Consider the following 22520-nt stretch of genomic DNA (forward strand, 5'->3'; position numbering starts at 1 on the left):
CGTCGGTGCTACACAGACTCCCTGGAGTGTCTGAACCGGCCCGCCATTCTTGTCTGGTAGCCAGACGGCTTGTGTCACCGTGCCTGTGTGTACACGGCCACCCTTCAACCGGCAGGGGCAGTTTCGAGGCGGCCCCCTTCTGCTCTCCACATGCTTTTCTAAGAGTGAGCTGAGGCTGTGTTTGACTTTTAAATTCCTCCGACTATAACATCACAGACCTGGGACGAGGCGAAGGAAAAAAAAAAGGGGGGGGGGGCGGATGGGGAAAGGAGATTTTAGATCACATGTGTTTATACCCAATGATCATTATCTCTTCATGAAAAACACTTAACCATGATGAAATATTCGTTTTGTGAATTAGTCCACGGCAGATGAAGCTGCTTAGACTGGCTGTGCTGTTCCAGACGCAGGGCTCATCCGGCTGACTTTCCCCGTCGCTGGGCCAAATATCTGGATGTTCGTTATTCATCTTTTAGATACCGTGAGGAAAGTTCTCGGTTGAGGTGTCGAAGCTGGCCATGCCGCTGGGCGCTGGCACTCGCACAGATGGAGGGCAAAGCGGTGAGGACTGAAGGGCCCACCGGGCCGGTCGGGCTCAGATTACTTATGCTGCGTCGCAGCAAGTTATGGAAAAGGTGAGGGAGGGCAAGGGGGGCTTCGGGGCTCACCCAGTCCCACACTCTTGTCTTCCTACACAGCAGGAAGCCGAGGCCCGGGGCCTGCCCCGCGACACTCCGCGGTTGATACTGAAGCAGCTCCGGGCCAGCTCTCCCGGCTTCCAAGCCAAGGAACTTTTCCACGGCATCGCGGTGGTCAAAGAGACACAACCGGGGCGCTTGTTTTCGCTGCCAGGGCCATCAGGGCCCCACCTTCTCCGTGGCCCGTCACTCGGGTTAGGACCCTAACAGTCAGGGCACACGACACGCCTGTCCTGTCTCATAGTTTTCATTATGAGAGTTCTTCCTCTCCGTCCCTACCCTCCTGACGTTCTTGGTTACTGCCGTTGGAATGTTTTTCTTAGTAAAATACGAAAACCAAATGCTAGTCCCGTGTTACATGTGTGGTGAATCCAACAGACACCGGTGACTGAAAATCAAACCCTGAGAAATTCTTTTCTAATGCGGCAGCCCGCGGCAGGGGACTGTGATTCAACAGACAGTGAGGTTGAAGCTTTGGTATTGTGTGTGTGTGTGTATGTGTGTGTGTTTGTTTTTAAAGTATTGGTAGCTGTTATATTTGGAGGAGGAAGAGAGAGGAGAGAGAATTTGCAGCCTAGGCTTATCTGTGCAACGAATTGTATGTCCCGATAAAGCTCAATGGTATACCCTCCAGCCGGTTCTCACTAATTGCACGGGAAGTCAGCTCCCATTTAAGGTCACCGTAAACAGGAACAAACGTTCTCTCTGTAGGCTAGGACAGAGGAGTCCCGTCCTGGCTCATCAGATGCTCTGCAGTCTGCAGCAAGAGGCTTCCCTCCGGACTTCGGCCGCTTCGTCTAGCGATGAAGACGTCCTTGCCTAAAAGTTAACCAGATGACCTACTAAGCTCAACCCCCGAGCTTAGGCCTTTGATGTTAATGAGTTAGGATTTTCCAAATGGTAATCTCCAGGACACTATCATCTGTGAGATGTTCATAGGGATTATCTTAAGAAAATAACTTGGGGAGGGGCACCTGGGTGGCTCAGTAGGGTTAAGCATCCACTCCTGATTTCGGCTCAGGTCACGCGCTCACGGTTTGTGAGTCTGAGCCCCACATCAGACTCTGGGCTGACAGTGCAGAGCCTGCTTGGGATTCTCTCTCTGCCCCTCCCCTGCTGGTGCTCTTTCTCTCAAAATAAACTTAAATAATTTGGGGGACATTCAGGCTTCATCAAAATTGACATTTCTGAAAAAGGCAATCTCCGAGCTTTTCGTGCACAAGCACCATGAACCCTTAAGTGGGTGTAGTAACGTGTTCTTCCCCAAACATCCGAACGCAGACATTTCTAAAGAAAGAGAATACAACGTGGGGGAACCACGGCAGCAGATGGTCAGAAGAGGTCCGCCTTTAAATCAAAGGAATCTTAGAGACGGTGCACGAAACGTAGCACGTGTCCATCCCTTACGATTGCGACCGCTTCAGTTTCTCCCTGAATTCTCAGCCGTAGAAGCCAAACTGCTCACCGCTTTAGAATTCTTCATCTCTTGAACTTGATCTCTCACACTAACACTTCTTGGGTGCCACGCAAAAAACGTTCAAGTGGTACAATTCGCACCTCGGGGAAGAAGACAGAGGACTACCTACGGTCTGAAGACAAAACGTAAGCTCCGTAGACTGCCAACTGCAAAGACACAATGGTGACGTTCCTGTGCCTCAGCCCTGCTCTTGCTGGGCCGGTCTGGGTCTACACCAGGTGGCAGGAGGTGAGCGTCTCCCACCAGGCCCACCTGGTCCCTGCACTCTGGCAAGAGCTCTCCCTAGGGTGCTGCACAGGGAGGGAGCCCGAGACCAGAGAAGAAGTTCATGTCCGCATAAAGTCCTGCCCTGCCTCTGGATGCTCCGTCCAGCTTCTCTGGTTAATTTTCTGTTAATTAAGGCCGGGTCTCTGGGCGGGAACCCTCACGGGTGAGGCCAGGTCCTGTTCTTTGGAGATCCGCCCCCCCCCCCCCCCCCCCCCCATCGAATCCCACCCTGGCACGCAGCAGTAAACGTCTACCGTTGCAACTTCTGATGGGAAAGCTCTAGACTGCGTTGCTCAGCGCTGCCCGTCATGCCCAAGTAAACAGATTCCACCCGGATATAAATTAAGGCAAGGAGGCAATGGAGTTGCCAGGTTCCTGGCTCACAGGCCCCGGCTCCCTGGCTCAGAGCATAGCTGGAAGCCCAATTCCAAAAAGAGAAATTAGAAAGCGGCTTTCTTGTTGCTAACTTTCAAGGTGGCCCGAGAACTGACATGTCAGCGGCTGAAAGGCCGCAACTCATTTTCCAAAGGATTCCTTCCTTCCAGTAAAGGAGATAATCAAACAGGTAAGTGACACACCGTGCCCCTCCCCCACCACCTTCACCGTGGGACAAAAAGGAAGTGATTTTAATTTTGAATTACACAAACAAAAAAGCCCCACCAACACTTTTCCTCAATCAACCCTTAGGCCAAAAAGGCTGCTTACCCCTGCTCTTAAGCACCTCTGGGCACCCCGGCCCCACATGCCTTAGGCTTTCCAAAGTGTCACCAAGCCCAAATTATTCCACATTGCCCAATCCTGGGCTGGCCCCAAAGAGACTTTGCATCTACTTCTAGTATACGGTGGCCTCCTCGCGACTCAAGCCGGTTGTTCTCAGAATTTCCCTTTGTAGTTTTTCCATGCGAGGCAGCTGCTCCCCAGCTGTTTGCTGCCCTCAGCGGATGGCGACGGTCCTCTACCCGTTCGTGAATTTCACGCTACACCCAAGAATCACGACCTCCCGAGCGCCCAGACTGTTTGGCCTTTTCACCCCCCTGCATGTCCCGGTACATGGGTTTTGCCCAGGAGCCCCTCCCTGCTCCGAGATGCCCATGGCCCAGCCAGCCTCTCCGGACAGACAGACAGGGTCCTGTCACCTCCCTTTCCGAGGGGGCCCGGGGAGAGCTGGGCCCTGAGCACAGGACTACGGGAGCGGCTTCCAGGCCTAGGAGTGTTGGATACAGGAGCACAGGGGCTCCTTTCCTCCAAACTTAAAGGAGCGACCCAACATCCGGGCTGATCGGATCCCCGAGTGACAGGTCAGTGGGACGGGGTTGACATAACGTACATGAGCCTCTCAAACCTTGAAGGCCCGCTTCTCACACTGCAGCGCTACGTCGTGGACTGTATTTGCAAAACACGATCAAAACTCGAAATTTTTTTTCTAGAAAACTACAATTACTAGGAAAATTAGACCACCTGCCAGCCTAGATCTTTGGATTCAGACACAACGTCTAGCGAATGGGTACAAAAACGTCTCAATGCTCTCACTTCTCTTTTTATCCAATGATGAACCAGGTAACAAATGCATCTGGGCAGGTACGGGGCACGGACTGCACTTCAGGCGGCATTGATGTGCGTGGTTCCCGGGCATGGGAAGGTTTCCTGTCGATCTTCCACCCTTTCTCTGAGAGAACACAGGGTTTCTGGCCCCTTCGCTGCCCATCTGAGGTGGGTGCCAGCACGTAGCTAAGTTCTACTGACTGGGGCGGGAGCACAGCGCCTCCGCTTGGTGGGGAGCTTCCTCAAATACACCCCGGCACGCAACCCTCACTGCTGGCAGGCTTTGCTCCGCTGGGGCTCGGCCTGATGTCCTCCTCTCTCACCCAGATGCCACCTGCCAGTCGCGTAAATGCCCCTTCCTGCCCGCCGCTCCCGGAGGAATGCTAGTGGTCTCCCCGGGGGGCCTGCCCACCTCCTGGGGTGGCTTCGTTTGGACTACTCACCAGTGTCGTTGGGGTATTTGTCTCCCTTGGTGCACGTCCTCCCATCGTCCTCCCGGATGTAACCCTCCCGGCATTCACAGCGGTAGCTGCCCACGGTGTTGACGCAGATGTGGGCGCACAGTGTCTCGTTGCTGGTGGCACACTCGTCGATATCTGGGTTTGGACCAAAGGCAGAGAAGGCTCCACTTCAGAGAATTCTCCTCCAACCACAGGGGGACGTTGGGCTTGGCCTTCCTGTGAACGTCTGCAGGGGACCCTTTGCCAGCCTCCCTCCGAGAATGCGGGAATGAAGCAGGATGCTAGAAACAGGAGCCATCTCGAGGGAGTGCCTCAGGCAGGGTCACCATGGTGACAAGCCAATCAGTAATGGGGATCCATTGTGGCCCTGCCACCACCAAGTCATGTGACCTGGTCCCCCCCCCCCCCCCTCCCCCCCCCCGTGCCTAGCCTTCAAAATTCCCACCTACAAAACACGAACGATGCCTGCCCGAAATACTTCACCGGGCAAATCAGGAGAGAAAATGAGATGATGGAGAGCAACGTACATGGAAAAGCAGGCATCAGAGACATGAATTTCTACAAGGACCCATGTGTGCCGAGGGCTTTTACGTTCCCCTTTACGGCTCCGGGTTCTGATCAGCAGGATGGTGACCCAAGGTCAAGTTTGGGTCAATGGCTCCTTCCCAGTTAAGAGATGTAATGAAACCGGAGAAGAAAAGCCACTTCGGGTGAAAGAAAATAGTCATGATGGGTCTAACGGAGAGAGTTTTCCCCAGGAAATTTCGGTGTCATCAATGACCCAGACAGATCACCCGTGAGCTGCGGAAACGAGCCATGAGCCCATCAAACAAGCCCTTCTCTGCCCTTGACCTAAGTGTGAAGCTGCCTCTACTGTTCAGGGGAGGGAGGGCAAGGCTGAAAGGAGAGAAACAGATGGAATTCTGAGCAGAATGCCCTTTTGCTGACCCCCATATGGGAAGCACAGGGTACCGTGGCTATCACAAACTCAAAGAAGAACCCTCGCGCCTGGGCCCGCGGAAGGACAGAATGGCACATCGCATTCTCTGTAAGAGGCACCAGTGGTCCCGGCTGCACTCACTTGGTGGTCTCCACCCTCCTCTTTGTCAGCGTGGGGTGCCACTGGGGACAAGCCAGGAGGCTACTGTCTACAGCTTCTCTTAAATGGTACTTGCTAGAGTCCCCGCTGGGGCAGAGGAGGAGGGGCCGCTCATCACAGTTCATTTATTCTCCACTTGGGACCGTCTGCCTGGCTCCTCAGTTCATCCTCCAGCTGATTCTCGGACTTGATGTGCACGTGAGTCACTCGAGGCATTTGTGTAAAATGCAGAATCCGGCCCCACCCCTCAGGCTCTGGAGGCGAGGCCAGGATCGTTGTTTTTTGCAAAAGCAAGAACCCCAGATGTTTCCGAGACAGGTTAGCCACAGGCTGACCGCACTCTGAAACACGTGGCTTCAGGGAACAATTCCCATCAACCTGTCTCCGGGACTTGCAAAGTGCGCGGCTGGAAAGCCAAGCCAATGGGGGAAGGAGCCCGCTGGTGGCGAGGGGTGGCACTGAGTCCTCTCAGCTGGGCTCCAGGTGGCTGGCTTCAGCTCCCTCGGACTCACTTGAACCTGCCTGCCACATGGTCTCTTCCTGGCTCCCAGCCCTCTCTTCCTAGTCTTCCAAGAGAACGTGGATTCTCACCTGTCTGTGCTTTTAACATTTCTGGCCATTACACTCCGCGTGACATCGCTCTGCTTTTCATTTGACGATGGTCCCCTTCTCCTGCTCTCATATCTCACTGACTGGTACTGGCTCCCTGAAGAATTCCTTGGCCGTGGTTGGTTTAAACAACCACAACGGGGGGGCACCTGGGTGGCTCAGTTGGTTAAGCGTCCGACATCGGCTCAGGTCACGATCTCGCGGTCCGTGAGTTCGAGCCCCGCGTCGGGCTCCGGGCCGACAGCTCAGAGCCTGGAGCCTGTTTCAGATTCTGTGTCTCCCTCTCTTTCCTCCCCTGCTCATGCTCTCTCTCCCTTCTCAAAAATAAATAAATAAATAAACATTTTAAAAAAAATTAAAAAAAACCACAACGAAAGCCGGTGCCCGCTAGCTTTGGTACTAACACACCTCCATCTGGGTATCGGGACACAAGGGAAGAAACAAAGATCAAAGCGGCTCCTGGGGGCTGGTCCCACCCACGAAGAGTGTCCAGCAGAGGACAGAATCATCCCCCCAGGAGCTGGAAGATAACGTGTGGTGGCAACGCACCCAGGCAATACGGCTTCTCCCGCTTCCGGTGTCTCTCCCGGTCGTACTGGTATCCCGGGTAACAGGTACACAGCACTCGGCCAAAGTTATCCGTGCACTGCTGTTCACAGGGAGCCTCGGCACACACATCGTAATCTGAAACAGACAAGCGTGAGCGCACATCAGCCTCAGTCATTCAGCAGCTGGGGGCGGGGCCACCACACCCGGGTCTGGAGCAGACCTTCTGGGCTGCATTCCGCTCGGGACCCGGGAAGCGTGGCCAGCTGTGCGTGGGAGGGCACGAACTCTTTGTGTAGCCCAACAGGTAACTTAGTGCCCAGCACGGCCACTTAAATGCCAACGTCACCTGTGATCCTCCCCCGGGTCACCTCTTCGCCCTCTGGTGTCTGTCCCTCATCTAGAGAGCAAAGACATTCTAGACGGCCGGGCCCCCGCGGCATTACCTGGGGGCCTGTTTTGTCTCTCTCGCCAGCTGCGGTAGAGACAGGGGATTCCTTCCGGATGCACAGTAAAAGAGAGGCCGGGCCTGGTGAGGGGCGTGGGCATCACAGTGTGAGGAGGGCAGGGGCTGGCAGTCAGGCGGCGGGGGCAGGAGGAGTGTGAGTGGGGCTTGGGAACAGAGACGGTGTGGGCGCTGCAGAGCTGGGCCCCCCAGTGTGTTGTAGCCATGTGTGCCCAGGACGGACCCCACGTGCCGAGAAGGGGCTGGGTGGGGTCGAGTGGCTGGAGATCTCCGAGCAAACTGGCGTGGATGCCCTCCTAACTTGAAAAGAATTAAAGCATCTCTTCCGCGCAGTCCTTACAAACGTATTTAATGAGGCTCTGAAGGGACTCCGGCTGGGAGTCGGGCGCTCAGGCTGCATTTTCACCTCCAGACTAGATCCAGCATCTCAATCACTGCGCTCTCTTGCCCGGGCACTGACATAGATAAACAATATTTGGATGCGGAGTAAGCCTGGCTTTGCTCGCCCGCCACACAGGAAGGCGGGATGGGGGGGGGTCTGTCAGCCCGATGTTTTGTGCTCTGCCTTGTTCGCTGAATGCCTACACCCTGTAGCAGGCCCCACAGTAGGGGCCATGCAGCCTCGTGGTGGAGGGTCCAGGTTCTGGAGCCAGCCCCCCCAGCTCTGCTACTGTCTCTGTGACCTCGGGTCCTTTAAGCCTCAAGTTGCTTACCTGTAAAAGAGGAGTAACAAGAATACCGACCTCAGGGTGCTTTTCTGAAGGTAAACCCGGATGACGCATGAAGCACCGTGCCTGACCCACAGCAAAAGCTTCACCCTGTTCTTCCGCTTCCTTTATGGCTTCGCGCCGATGATTGTTTGGGTATCTGGGAAGGACTGTGTCCCCTAGAGTAACGGGCACTACTCTCTTCCTACAGTTTATGCTCGATTAATAACTGTTGGACTAGAACAAATGAGATTACTCGATCACTCTGGCCAATCAAAATAACACAGCAGGGCGTAGCAAAGCACATCTGGTTGGCCAGCATTCCTCCACTCTGCTGTGGTAGGGCAGAAGCGGCCACAAGTACTCAAGTGCGTGAGTGTTGGTTGTGTTTCAATAAAACTTTATGTACAAAAATAAGCAGTGGGTCAGATTTGGCCCACAAGTTGTTGACTTTTGACTTAGAGCAACAAATAGGAGACAACTTTTAAATTGCAGCTTCTACTCAGCAGATTTGGTTAAACATTCTAGTCTCTTTACCACCTGTGAGGGTTCATTTTATGTGTCAAATGTGGGTAGGCCACAGTACCCAGATATTTGGTCAAACACACTCTAAATGTTTCCGTGCAGATGCTTTTTTTGTTTGATTTTTTGTTAATAGATGGGATCGACATTTAAATCAGTAGACTCTGAATAAGGCAGATTGCCCTCCAAAAGGTGGATGGGCCCATTCAATCAGTTCACGGCCTTACTAGAAAAAAAGACTTCCCCCACGGAAGAGGGAATTTTGGTGGTAGATGGCCTTCTGATTCAAACCGTAACTTTCTGCTGGGTCTCCGGTCGACCCTACGGACATTTGATTTGCCAGCCTCCAAGTAAATCCTTAAATTGAACCTGTTTCTCTGGAGAATCCTAACTGATACACTTATCTTTTCTGAAGTTCTACATTTATACTTTGCATTCTTGGTGACAGAAACCTTGATGACTCAAGAGATCTTTAGTAAGACAGACAGACAGACACACACACACACACACACACACACACACACAGAGACTTATTCCCACGGATTAAAACGCTTAAATGTTCTAGTGAAAGCAATAGAACAGTGTTATTATGGCGAGGCTATGTTAATCACAGGTGTCACAGACTCACTTGAGGGTGAGGGGCGCTGCTTGTAGGCTCTGATGTTTGAAACCACAAGACCTAACATTTAAAGAAGATCTAAGTCTGTGGTGCCCACGTAACCTGCTTTTAATCAGGTTGGGCAAGGTCTTTAGCTGCGATCTGAAAGTGATGGGTCCAAACTTAATTTTCTTAGTATCTGCTCAATTGCAACATAAAGGACACAGCTGGGGACTGGGACAAGCTGGCTGATACAAGAATGCAATTATTTGGACCTTTGTTGTTGTTGCTTCCCACCACGCTCTAACCCACAGAATTGGCTGGCAGTGAGACAAGTCTGTCTCGGGAAGACCCAAGGCCACATACACCATCGTTATGTTAAGTGACTTCCTAACCACTCTTCCTAAAGCAGCTTTCTCCCCGGCTATGGTTTAGTGAATTCTTCCACCCTTTCACCGAAGAGAGCAATACACGGGAGGGATTCACTTATTTCTGACAAAGAGCCTGCTCTCTAGGAGACGATGCAGCATGAATTGGCTCGGCTGGGCTTCTGGTCTTCCAGAAGCCCTCTCCCAGAGATCTGGCTTCTTGGGTGACAGTGAAGAAACCTCTTTCTCATTACCCTCCCACCTCTCCCCAGCCCCAGGCACACTAATCTCGCGCTCTCCAGACAGGGCTTTGTGTTTCCTGGATCAGCGCGGGAATCCTTCGCAGCTCTCTTTCTCCTATTTGTGTAGGCCCTGGGGGAAGCTCCCCCTCCTTCTGGAGACCACCTCGAACTGCTCTGGTTCTCTGTGCTGTGCGCCTGCTCCAAACGCTTGCAGCCCCGAATGCCTCGACCGCACATATTACAGTTATTATTAAACACAACAGCAGCAACCGTTATTTATCAAGCACTTAATGAGAGCCCGCCTCCGTTCCAAGTACTTAACATGTGGTAATATTCTTAAAACAACCATGAGCCAAGTACAAATACTTTCCCACAAAAACTAAGGTAGGATTTGTATTGTGGACTGAACATTTGCGTCCTCTTGACGTTCGTATGTTGAAATCTTAACCTCCCAGGTGACGGTATTGGGAGGTGGGGGCCTTCGGGAGGTGCTTAGATCATGAGGGTAGAGCCCTCACCAATGGGATTGATGCTTTTATAATAAAAGAACCCCCAGGAATCTCCCTTGCCCCTTCTGCCGTGTAAGGACACAGCAAGGAGATGGCAGTCAATGAACGAGGAAGCTCTCACCCGACGTGGAGTTTTCCAGCGCCTTGGTCTTTGGCTTAGCCTCCAGAACTAAGAGATGAGCGTTTGCTGTGTAAGGCACCAGACTATGGCATTTTTGTTACAGCAGCCAGAATGGGCTAAGGCAATACGGAAACTGGAATTAGAATTCAGGTCCGACTCCATGCAATCTATACCCCATCTCACCAGCTTGAGGGTGGGTATGCCCCGAGAGCCGGGCACCTGCTGCTCCCACTGCTCTACGCCTTTAGTGCTGGGCTGAGCAGAGTGTTTGGAGGGGCTTTGAGTTCAGCATGTGAAAAACACAGAGGTCAGGAGGACGTGTGTGCTCTGTGTAGGAAATGCTGATGACGGGATGATAGCCTCTTCAGCTTAAAAAAACTTGTATTATGAGAATTACTCAATATAGGTGTACCTGTCGGGTGACGATGTAGCTGGAGCATGCTACGTGTACTAGAAGAACCCAATGCCAGAAGAAAACTGAAATCACACGCAGGTAATCCACGTACATTCTACGTGCATCGGAACTCTACAGACACCTAGCGATTAGTCACAAACAAGGCGAGAAGACATAATCTTTTACATTACGTACCTTCTGGGATGCACTGTCCAAGAACAAATTTATACCCTTTGCAGCATTTTTTCCTAAGAAACAAACAAAAGTGTGTTTTAAATGTGACGTCAGATTAAGGATATAATTCTTTTCAGGGGTGCCTGGGTGGCTCAGTCGGGTACGCATCTGACTCGATTCCGGCTCAGGTCATGATCTCACGGTTCGTGAGATGGAGCCCCACGTTGGGCTCTGGGCTGACAGTGCAGAGCCTGCTTGGGATTCTCTCTCTCTCTCTCTCTCTCTCTCTCTCTCTCTCTCTCACTCTCTGCCCCTCCCCCACTCACACGCATGCTTGCTCTCTCAAATAAACTTAAAATATATGTATAATATATAATTCTTTTCAGTTAGTGATTTGTGCCCAGGAAAAAGTGAGGTGTAAGGGAGACAAGGGGTTGGGTATTTTTTTTTTTAATGTTTATTTATTTTTGAGAGAGAGAGACAGAGACAGAGCTCGAGAGGGAAGGGCCAGAGAGAAAGGGAGACGCAGAATCCGAAACAGGCTCCAGGCTCTGAGCTGTCAGCACAGAGCCTGATGCGGGGGCTCGAACTCACGGACCGCGAGATCATGAGCCAAGCCGAAGTTGGACGCTCAACAGACGGAGCCACCCAGGCGCCCCTAGGGGTTGGGTATTTTTAAGGAAAGCTGAGACAGAGATATCAAGGGAAAATATAATCAACAGCACACGACCACATGTTCCAGTAGCAGAAGGTCCTTTTTTACCACATAATATATGGAATTAATCGCTTGAATTCTATGAAGTGGATTAATTCAGAGACTTCAAGCTACTTGTAGCAGACGACCAGAGGCCTACAGGATATAAAGAACTTTTACATAAAGGATATAAAGAAACTGTATCCTGAAAAGGAGCTCTGGGGCTGGCCAGGGCCCTCAGGCTACAAGCCAAGGATTCACGTGACTTGCTAATTATAACAACTTGCTAATAATAAATAACTAGGTAATTGTAACCTAATGATTGCAAATTATAATTAGGTAGCTGAGGCTGAAGCCCAAGCGGTCCCCCATTTGAAGGCTGGCTTCACCTGGACCACATAGGTACTAAAAGCTATCTAAATTATCTGAATTAAACAGACAAACAAACAGCAAATAGGCAATTGTAGCAAAAGTTTCCAAGACGTCCATCTCTGCCTGAGGTAGAGAAATGGCACCATTAGTTCAAAATGCAAATCTCCACGGGAAAGATGAGGTCTCTGGTCCGGCGTTTCAAGCTCTTAACAGACCGACCCCCTGCAGGTAGAGAATATAAACTCAGGACAAAAGAGAAGCAAACAACCCCTGGCAGGTTCTGGAGAGCAAAGAAAGGCGGGCAGGATTTAAGAGGAGAGCTGACATTTGGAACGAGGGACTAACCCAGGCTAACTTTCCTGCTTTTCAGGACTTTGGCCCGAGCGCCCATCACCGTTGCTACGTGGTGGGGAAAGTGAACACACAGAGAACCTGTGACAGGTTTCGGCCCGATCAAATGGAGGGCAAAACGCGGGTGACCAGAGGTGTGAAAAATTCAGGGGAAATCCTGGAAATGGGAGTGCTGGAGGGCAGGAGCCTTAAGTTCTGTGTATTAAGTCTGCCCAGTCGCTGGGAAACCCTCACCCAGGCATGCGGGGAGAAGACGCGAAACACCCCAGCTAAACGCCACACGGGCTGGACGAGGGTTGGGCTGACCAACACCGACTGCGAGGCCGTTTGCACATGCCATCCATCCGAGTTGCTTGCCTGCTCCAAGAAAAGTTATCAACGCTTTTTGGCTGAATAAAGCAGGATCCAGGATCTCCGCAACAGAACTTGCATAAACGTGACCCATTCTCAAGGGAAAGACCATCAATGATGCCAACCCCAATTCCAGAGGTCACAAGCATCAGACACCGCGTTAAAGCGGCTGTTACGATGGTGTTCGATGAGGTAAGGGAAAAGGCACTTGTAATAAATGAAAAGGCAGGAGATCTAAAAGAAATAGCAACTGTGAGAAAAGAACGAAATAGAAATTCAAGAACTGAATGGGGCGCCTGGGTGGCTCAGTCGGTTGAGCTTCCGACTTCGGCTCAGGTCAAGATCTCACGTCTGTGAGTTCGAGCCCCGCGTCTGTGTCTCCCTCTCTCTCTGCCCCTCCGCCACTCATGCTCTGTCTCTGTCTCAAAAATAAATAAACGTTAAAAAAATAAAAAAAAAAAAGAAATTCAAGAACTGGAAAATATGCGTATCAAATTAAAAAAAAAACTTGCTGGATGGGTTTAACAACAGAATGGTGATATGAAGTGGGAAAGAATTAGTGAATTGGAAGATACATGCACAGGAATTACCCAATTTAAAGAGAAAAAGTGATTTTAAAAAATGCACCAAAACATCAGGGACTGGGGGCGAGGCGGGGGGACAACCTCAAAAGGTCTAAGGTATGGTATGTGGAGTTCCAGAAGGCAAACAGAGAGAGAATGGAGAAGAAAACAAATGTGAAAATGGCTGAAACATCCCGAATTTAGTGAAAAACATGAATTTACACACTGAAGATGTTTAGCAAAAGCCAAACAGGTTGAAGACACACACACATGCACGTGTACGTCTAGAGATGTCATAGTCCTACTGCTGAAAAAAACCAAAAAAACAAACAAACAAAAAGAGGAAATCTTGAAAGCCAGCAGTGAAAAACTGCACATTCTATACCGGGAAAGAATGATCTGAATGTCCATGCGCTTCTCATCAAATACCATGGCAACCACAAACAATGGCATGACATCTTTGAAGTGCTGAGAAAACAAACCGACGTGTCAATCCAGAATCCTCTATGCAGTGAAAAATATCCTTCGAGAATGAAGAGGAAATCAAGACGTTTCAGAAAAAAGAAAACCAAGCATTCAACACCAGCAGATCTGGGCTATGAGAAATGCTACAGGGAGTTGTTCAGAATAAAAACACAGGGACCAGGGAGAAAAACCTGAATTTTTAGGAAGGGCTGAAATGCCTCGTAAGTGGTAAATGTCTTGGTACCTATATAAAACGTGATTTTTTCACGCTTAACTATTTCAAAGCAAAAACTATATGTCCTTGTCTTACAGGATTCATAACGCAAGCAAATGCAATCAACAGAATAATGGACCCACATGGTCCATAATGTAAATGGACCCACACGGTTACAACATTTCTACACCACGTATACAACGGTACAATTCTGACACTTCCCTTGTGGCAAACATTCCCCTTTGTTCTGAGTTTCTCAGGCCTCCTTACTTTTCCCTTCCCTTCCCCCTACCCCATCCTCCCCTACCCCCCAACCCCGCTCCCCCGCTGGGCTCCTAGAGAACTTCCCTTTACCACTTCCAAAATCAGTATGTTCATTCAGAGGCCAAGAATTAAGCTGGGGGCAGGGAATTTGCAAGTCTCAAGAATACAGCCCGGGATCTTTTGCTCTTTTTCCTTGACTATCAAAGTCAAACTATCATGAAGAAACACCCAAAACTATTCCTGAGCCTGGGTGGCTCAGTTGGTTAAGCATCCAACCCTTGATTTTGGCTCCAGTCATGATCTCACAGTTCATGGGTCAGGGTCCCATGTTGGGCTCTGACCCGACAGCACAGAACTTGCTTAGGATTCTCTCCCTCTCTCTCCGGTCCTCCCTCACTCCTGGCTCACTCTTATCTCTCTCTCTCAAAAATAAATAAAACTTAAAAAACAAAACAAAACTATTTCTGTGTAACCATAAGAGAAATGAGATTCAAGGTTATTGCTATCGCAATAGTCTCGGTAATTTGCATTTGGACATGCTTTCTAGGTGGAAGAGAAAGGCAGTTAAATATGGTCTGCCACCTGGGAAGTGCACCATCACCTGTGGCCTATCATCTGTATGTTGTATTGAATACAAGATCCGAAACCACAGATTTGGGAGATGAGGCATTCTCTAGGTCCTAAAGCAAATTCCCACCTTTGTCAAACGGTCAGAACCTTCAACCAGATTAGACAAGACCTTCTGAGAAAAATCTGGTATGCTTAAATGTATTTTTCCATCGCATTTTAGTAAGAGCAATTTAACAAAATTTATAAGAATTGTATTAAATCCATTAAAAACTTCGCAGATAACGTATTCAACATGCACACACAACTGATCTGGTAAGAGAACGTTCTGAGGCCCAGCACGTTCTGAGGTACAGCAACACTGCCTCCTTTCTCCCTGTAACCTTTCTCATGTGCAGTCCAGCTGTGGTAGACAATCTTACTTCAAAAGCATAATAAGCGGGCTTCCTTTATAAAGGACAGTAGCAGCTGGGACGCTCCCGAATCAGACCCGAATGAAATAATTCAGGGTCCCGTCCCCTGCAAAGGACGCATTTGCCTACCTGTACATGTCCAATCAATATGTTACGTTGAATCTTTCCTCAGCATATTTTGTTACATATATCTGTGTGTGTGTGTGTGTGTGTGTGTGTGTGTGAGAGAGAGAGAGAGAGAGAGAGAGAGAGAGAGAGATTTCCTGCTATGAATAACATGTGGCAGTGTTGAGAGTTTTCCTACAATTAGACATAATCTCCCAACATTTCCAACTGAACTGTAATTTTGCATGACAAGAGAAACCCATGGTGTACACATTCATGATGATGATTATTTTTTTTATTTTATTAAAAAAATTTTTTTTTCAACGTTTATTTATTTTTGGGACAGAGAGAGACAGAGCATGAACGGGGGAGGGGCAGAGAGAGAGGGAGACACAGAATCGGAAACAGGCTCCAGGCTCTGAGCCATCAGCCCAGAGCCCGACGCGGGGCTCGAACCCACGGACCGCGAGATCGTGAGCTGGCTGAAGTCGGACGCTTAACCGACTGCGCCACCCAGGCGCCCCAATGATGATGATGATTATTTCTTTTTTTTTTTTTTTTAATTTTTTTTTTCAACGTTTATTTATTTTTGGGACAGAGAGAGACAGAGCATGAACGGGGGAGGGGCAGAGAGAGAGGGAGACACAGAATCGGAAACAGGCTCCAGGCTCTGAGCCATCAGCCCAGAGCCTGACGCGGGGCTCGAACTCACGGACCGCGAGATCGTGAGCTGGCTGAAGTCGGACGCTTAACCGACTGCGCCACCCAGGCGCCCCAATGATGATGATGATTATTTCTAACAGAAGTAGAGGATCTACCTTGACGTTCCATAAAACTCTCGTTTTCCATGGTTTAAGAGAGTCCAAGTTCCTAACAACCAGGAAGAAAACTGCTTACTAGGGTATTCATTAAAATTTTACAGTTTACTTACTGTATTACTTGAAGCTGTCCTATGAAAACTAAGAGGAACAACAGTGCCCTAGATGATCTGAAACTCAAGTGAATCATAAGAAAGTTGGAATGGAGGGGAGACATGTGTTTTTGATATATCTTCGGGGCAACGCCACATTGAAACATACGGTTCTATTTGTCTCTTTCTATGTAAATGGCGCACCTAACATACAGCCGCTGAGAACTTTGATGGCATTTCAAAGTTCACGCACACGGATACAACCCTTACAATCTCTCTCTCTTCATCCAAGACATCCTACTTGGGCATTCTGATCTTTCTGAGCATTGCAAGAGCTTGGGGTTGTCCATTTAGTGGAGCCAAAAGAAACCTGTCATTTGCCTTGCCACAAAATTAAATAACACAGTGATTTGATAATGCTTTCAAAAGGCTACAGAGCTCTGTCGGGCGATCTAAGCTTCGGGATGGCCATGCTTCCTTTAAATACCTGCTCAGCCCAGAATTAACTTCCCCTTGGCTTTTTTCTTAATTGCATACCTAACGCCATCGCTCTGCTCGAGGGGAGGGGGTCTGAGACTTCACTGCCCCCTCTTGCTTTTCGAGAGTTCCTGAAGACGGCATTATTTTGCAGGTCAAACACCCATCCAGCAGAAGTCACGATTTAAAATAAACGACGGAATATTCCAAAGTATAAAAAAATAAACACTGGCTGCACATCTTATCACGTTTCAAAGACTACTTACAACACAACTTACGTATAATGAAGTTGAAATGGCCTAAGTGAGACCTCCTTCTCCTGATGCAACCGGACCCAAGTACAAGCATGGCCGTGTGGTTTTTATCTTTAAGAAAAACAAACGAAGATGGGGAAAGCTCATGTGGACTTCGGGGGAGACAGCCCTTCGTGAGCCGCTTCATGTGGCAGAGCTCGGTTTTCCAAATGCAAAACGCCTTTCCCATTTCTTGGCGAGGGGAAGTGGCGATTAGGTGGTTGTCACATAGAAAGGGCGACATCTGCTCATCAGGAAAGTCTGTGCAGGTTTCCCCTGGGTGCCCCAGAGCATGCATACATACACACACACACACACACACACACACACACACACACACACACACACACACAAAACATTGTAAATAAAAACAGTGTGGCCAGAAATACATCCCAGCGACCGAGCGCGTGTGAGAGCTTTTGGAAGGAAAAACCAAGATATCAACATCAGACTGTCTGCCGTTAGTTATCAGATTCTAGAGAAGAATTAAAACAACAACAACAACAACAACAAACCTCCCTGCGGAATTAGAAGGACAAGAAGGAACCTTGAAAGGTCAAGTGAGCTAGTAGGCAAGAGATATTTCAACACTCGTCCCACAGCAACAGTAAATTTTCCTAAGATTTATTTGGTGCTTCCTCTGCATCGCTTGCCTACACATGCACCAGACAGCTCAGATGTTTTGTTTGTTTTGTTTGTAATGAGAGAAAAAAACTGCACTTTTTAGAGTATTTCGGGGTTCTTTTTGCCCAGCTACAGGTAGTGGATGGAACAGTGGCTCTGGGGTCAAGAACATCTGCTGTACAATTCTGGCTCTGTCATTTAAAGAGCTTGTGATGATGAGGCACCTGGGTGGCTCAGTCAAGTTGAGTGTCTGACTTCGGCTCAGGTCATGATCTTGTGGTTCATGGGTTTGAGCCTCGCGTTGGGCTCTGTGCGGACGGGGGGGAGCCTGGTGCCTGCTTCAGATTCTGTGTCTCCCCCTCTCTCTCTCTGCCCCTCCCACCCTGTGTGCTCGCTCTCTCTCAAAAATACACTAAAAAATAAAAAAAAAAAAAAGAGCCTATGATAGGACTTTGGGCTTGTTTCTTAAACTTGTTGAGGTTTTAGATTCCTCGTGGATAAGACATGAATAATAGTATTTGCTTTCTTTTTCCAAAAATGGAAGAGAGGGGGAGGGGGAGAAAGGAGGGAGGGAGAAAATTTTGATTTCAACATGATGGAAAAGTAACATTTTTGTCCTTTTCTTTCCCAAGCTAATGCCAAATAACGGGAATAGGAAATATAAATTCAAGCTGATAGTCCATAGTTTTAGGAGTATATTTCTAATATGAGTTAGTTTATTTATTAAAGTTTATCTCCTTTAGGGGCGCCTGGGTGGCGCAGTCGGTTAAGCGTCCGACTTCAGCCAGGTCACGATCTCGCGGTCCGTGAGTTCGAGCCCCGAGTCGGGCTCTGGGCTGATGGCTCAGAGCCTGGAGCCTGTTTCCGATTCTGTGTCTCCCTCTCTCTCTGCCCCTCCCCCGTTCATGCTCTGTCTCTCTCTATCCCAAAAATAAATAAACGTTGAAAAAAAAAAATTAAAAAAAAAAAAGTTTATCTCCTTTAGATGGTGTGAGTAGGGGAGGGATAGGCAGAGGGAGGGAGAGAGAGAATCCCAAGCAGGCTCCGCATTGTCAGCACAGAGCCAGACGTGGGGCTCGAACCCATGAAACTGCAAAGTCATGACCACAGCCAAATCCAAGGGTCGGACACTTAACCGACTGAGCCACCCAGGTGCCCCTCTAATATGGAGTTAGTAGGAACACGGGCAGTGGACGGGAGAATGGGAAGTGATTTTGCAGAGCAGAGTGACTTCAAACCTACGTGCCTCCAGGGGCGGTTATCGTGGAGAAGCCAACTGGCCCCGCGGAGGCTCAGCCCCGCTCAGGAATCGGAGACGCCAGGTACGGAGGAAGGTGGAGGCCAACAGACAGCAGGCCAACCTGAAGGTCTGGTGAGAAGGTGGACTTCTGGTTTCCTGACCCCCGGCTCCCTTTGTCAGATACCCTCCGTCCACCACCGCGAGAGGTAGAAGGTACGTTCCTTGGGGAAAATTGTACCCGAGGAGATCGACTGTCACACCAAGCCAGAGGCCCACGTGGAATATACCCATGAGTAGATACTCCTGCCCACGCACAGAGTTTCCACATATTTTTAAAGAGTCCCTTCAATGGAATATCTCATTGCACAACAATGGAAGCCTCCCGGTGACGGCTTCTGAAGGCCCCGATGGCGGCTTCCGCGCATCTCCAACCAGTTAGTCCTAAATGAAGACAGAGGAGGCTGGGGAGGTGCAGAGCCCAGTCAGCATGGTTCTTTTTCACCATCTAACTACTAACTGCACTGCGACATGCCAGACGAGGGGTCCATAAGAGACTGACACCAGGAACAGCACACAACTCCTGGGACTAAATTAAAAGCCTGAGGATTTCAAAGCGGTCCTGAATTTCTTTGTCAAACTCCTTAGAGTGAGGAAGTTTTCCTCTTTGTTTTAACCTTCTTCTCTTGGAGAAACTTTGATTGAGCTTCGCATGACTTCACATGAACTTCTAGAATGCCTCTTACACCAGATGCCCTGAGAACGGAACCCAGTAAAATGATTCATCTCCCATTGAGACCTGCCTGGATCCAGCCCTGTAACCAGAAAGTGCTCCTCCCGGGAAAATGGAATCAGATCATGTTTACCGTAGCAATCAGTGAAGATTAAAAACAAAACAAAACAAACAAAACAAACCCATTTATTTATCTACATATAAACTTGCTCCTGCCAAATCTCAGTGACAATGTGAAGAGACTCATAAGCAGTATGTTACATATCACGTGGTCTTATATGCACAATTACCGACGGCCAAGATCAAAGGCAGAACACGCATGGCAAGTCTGCAAAAATTTAAACACAGAGTAACCACAGGATCCTACAAATGTACTCCTGAGCATATACCCAGAAGAATTGAAAGCAGACTCAAAAGACACATCTGTTCATGGCAACATCATTCACAATAGCCAAAGGTACAAACAACCCAAACGTCCCTTGGCAGATGGGTTAAGTCAACGTGATACACACAGAATGGGTTATTCATCCTTTAAAGGATCTTCTGACACATGCTCTAACACGGATGAAACTTGGAAACATTATGCTAAGTGAAACCATACCAAAGAAATACTGGAGAGAGAGTTACAAATATCGTAGGCCTCCACTTATATGAGGTGCCTGAGGCAGTCAAATTCTTGGGCAGAGAGTCGAACCGTGATGGCCAGGGGCTGGGTGAGGAGGGAATGGGGAGCTGCTCAATGGGGACACAGTCTCAGTTTGGGACGATGAGGAAGTTCCGGAGACGAATGCTGATGGTTGCACAACAATGCGAACGTGCTTACTGGCACTGAAATACACACCTAAGAATGGTTAACGTGGTAAATTTTACGTTGGATGTATCTTCCCACACATACGCGAAAAGACTAGAGGAGGAGGGGAAAGCTGTTGAAGCCGTTCTTCTCACCATTAATACCTGGGGCATGGGATCATCTGGGTTTTAGCTGTGTGAATTACAGAAAAAATATTTTTTAGGCATGTGAGGGTTATCATTAGATGGGGCTAAGGTAACAACCAGAAGGTAGTTATTCCTACAAGGCTTCAAGTGATAATAACGTATTCAATCCAACAACATGTTCATCAGGCATCTTCCAGGAAGACAGAAGAGCCGGTGGTTAGGGCCCTGACCCCTGGGGATGTACCTCCCAGGTTTGAATCCCCGCTCTTCTACTTTCCAGCTGTGGGGACCTTAGACAAGTGACTTAAAGTCCCCCTAACTCCATTTCCCCATCTGTAAAGAGGAATGACAATAGTGTCCACCTTGCTGGCTTGGTGTGCGGGTTCGATGTGTAAAGACACACATGGAGTTCAATACAACGCTGGCTGTATGAAGTCCAACAGGGAACGTGCAAAGAAATGTGGTTTTCCTGTTGTGTCCCACTCTAATGTTCACCTTCAAGGACCCTGGTGTGTTTTAGAGGAGGGAGCATGAGGGAGTCAGCGGCTGAGCCATGGTCTGACTGCCCATTGGCTTGGCTTTGAGAAGAAGCCAGGGCTGACTGACAGCAGTACCGAAGCCAGTGTCTCGGCCGTTTCATTGCCACGGTCATGCCTACTCAAAGATGATCTTATCAGCTAGCAGGAGAACCCTCTGAGGCCACTAACACATTGCACTCCCCTCTATATGATCAGTGTAATATCTGTTCTCCATGATGAGAGGCACATGACCGGATCTCGTCTTGTTTGCTCAAAGCTGGCTCAGCAGCACTTGGGAAGCATGGACAACTGCCCGGGCTGCGGGGCTGAGAACACGTGTAGCCACTTCGGTATATTGTTTCCGCCACCTCCCTATCTCCCTGCCATATCAGACATTCTCACAGGGTCAGGGACCTCCGCAGAGGGCATCCCTGAGTCTACGCGGGTCCCGGAGACAAGAACCTGGGGCTGCCTGCCTGCCTCTTCACCACGATGCCAACGCTACATATCTAGCTCTCTTTTCACACACTTTTCCCTCCTTCCCCACCTCCTCAAGTGAGTTTTCTACCCCACGAACCCTCATCATCTTGCTTCCTGGCTGTCTTTTCCCTGATTCAATAGAGAAGTTGGCCGTTTTTGAAACGTAAGGAAAAATGGTAACACATTGAAAAAGGTAGTTTGGCATTACCTTTGTATAAAAAGATAAAGATAAAAACCGTATGCATCTGTGTATTTATATACACATGGGCAAGAGATCTTTTCATTAAAAAAATAAAGATTAGGTTGGGTATTCATGGATCTCTTTATGTAAGATTTTTTTTTTTTTTTGAGATGTAATTGACCTATAACATTGTACCAGCTTCAGGTGCATGACATATCGATTTGATATTTGTATGCGCTGTGAAATGATCACCACAGTAAGTCAGGTTTTTTTAATGTGTTTTCTGATTTTCCTTCAATGAACAGGTGCTAATTTTGTAATAAGAGAAAATAAAGGAAATAATCAAACGAGAGGGATTTTTTAGGGGTGTTTTGGTACATACGTTTTGAATTTTTAAAATTTATTTTAGAGAGAGAGAGGTGTGTGTGTGGGGGGGTGGGGAGAGAGAGAGGGGATATGAATCAATCTCAAGCAGTCTCCAGACTCAGCAGGGAGCCAGAGGTGGGGCTCGATCCCACAACCCTGTTCATGAACTGAGCCAAAATCAAAAGTCAGACGCTCAACCGAGCCACCCAAGTGCCCCTGTTTTGGTACATTTCTAATGCCAGGCTTGGCAACAGTTTTGGAAACTGCTAGTTTTGAAAGTTGGCCAAGGAGTAGCAGTCATGAGCGCGTTTGAGAATGGTGCATACAGGCACCCACCCACCATGATTTACTTCGCCCGGAAACTCAAGACTTACATTTTGGACAACCAGGTTTCAGCCGAACTGATTCTGACCCAAGTCACCTGGAACCGATATATGGCATTTATTAATGCCATAAAATTACTTCTGGGACTTAGGGCATCGTTTAGTAGGATGTTTGTCCTTTCTTCACATCAGAAAAATGGTTTAATAGAGGTTCGTCTGAAGGGAGGATTTTAAGAGAATGATTTTCCCCATTCATAAGACCTGTTTAAACCAACGAATCTCT

General features: G+C 48.8%; 1 protein-coding gene across 1 annotated transcript in view; it reads right to left on the minus strand.

Moving 5' to 3' along the window:
• The window catches only part of CCBE1 (collagen and calcium binding EGF domains 1), a 235611-nt gene that overhangs the window by 25871 nt on the left and 187220 nt on the right, over nucleotides 1-22520 (minus strand). The window contains exons 3-5 of the mRNA XM_043559008.1: nucleotides 10822-10874; nucleotides 6703-6837; nucleotides 4428-4580 (exon numbers count right to left, since the gene is read on the minus strand). Coding sequence (XP_043414943.1) covers nucleotides 4428-4580; nucleotides 6703-6837; nucleotides 10822-10874 — 341 coding nt within the window. The remainder of the gene's footprint in view (nucleotides 1-4427; nucleotides 4581-6702; nucleotides 6838-10821; nucleotides 10875-22520) is intronic.

The sequence above is a fragment of the Prionailurus bengalensis genome, chromosome D3 (assembly GCF_016509475.1).
Source record: "Prionailurus bengalensis isolate Pbe53 chromosome D3, Fcat_Pben_1.1_paternal_pri, whole genome shotgun sequence".
Lineage (NCBI taxonomy): Eukaryota > Metazoa > Chordata > Mammalia > Carnivora > Felidae > Prionailurus > Prionailurus bengalensis.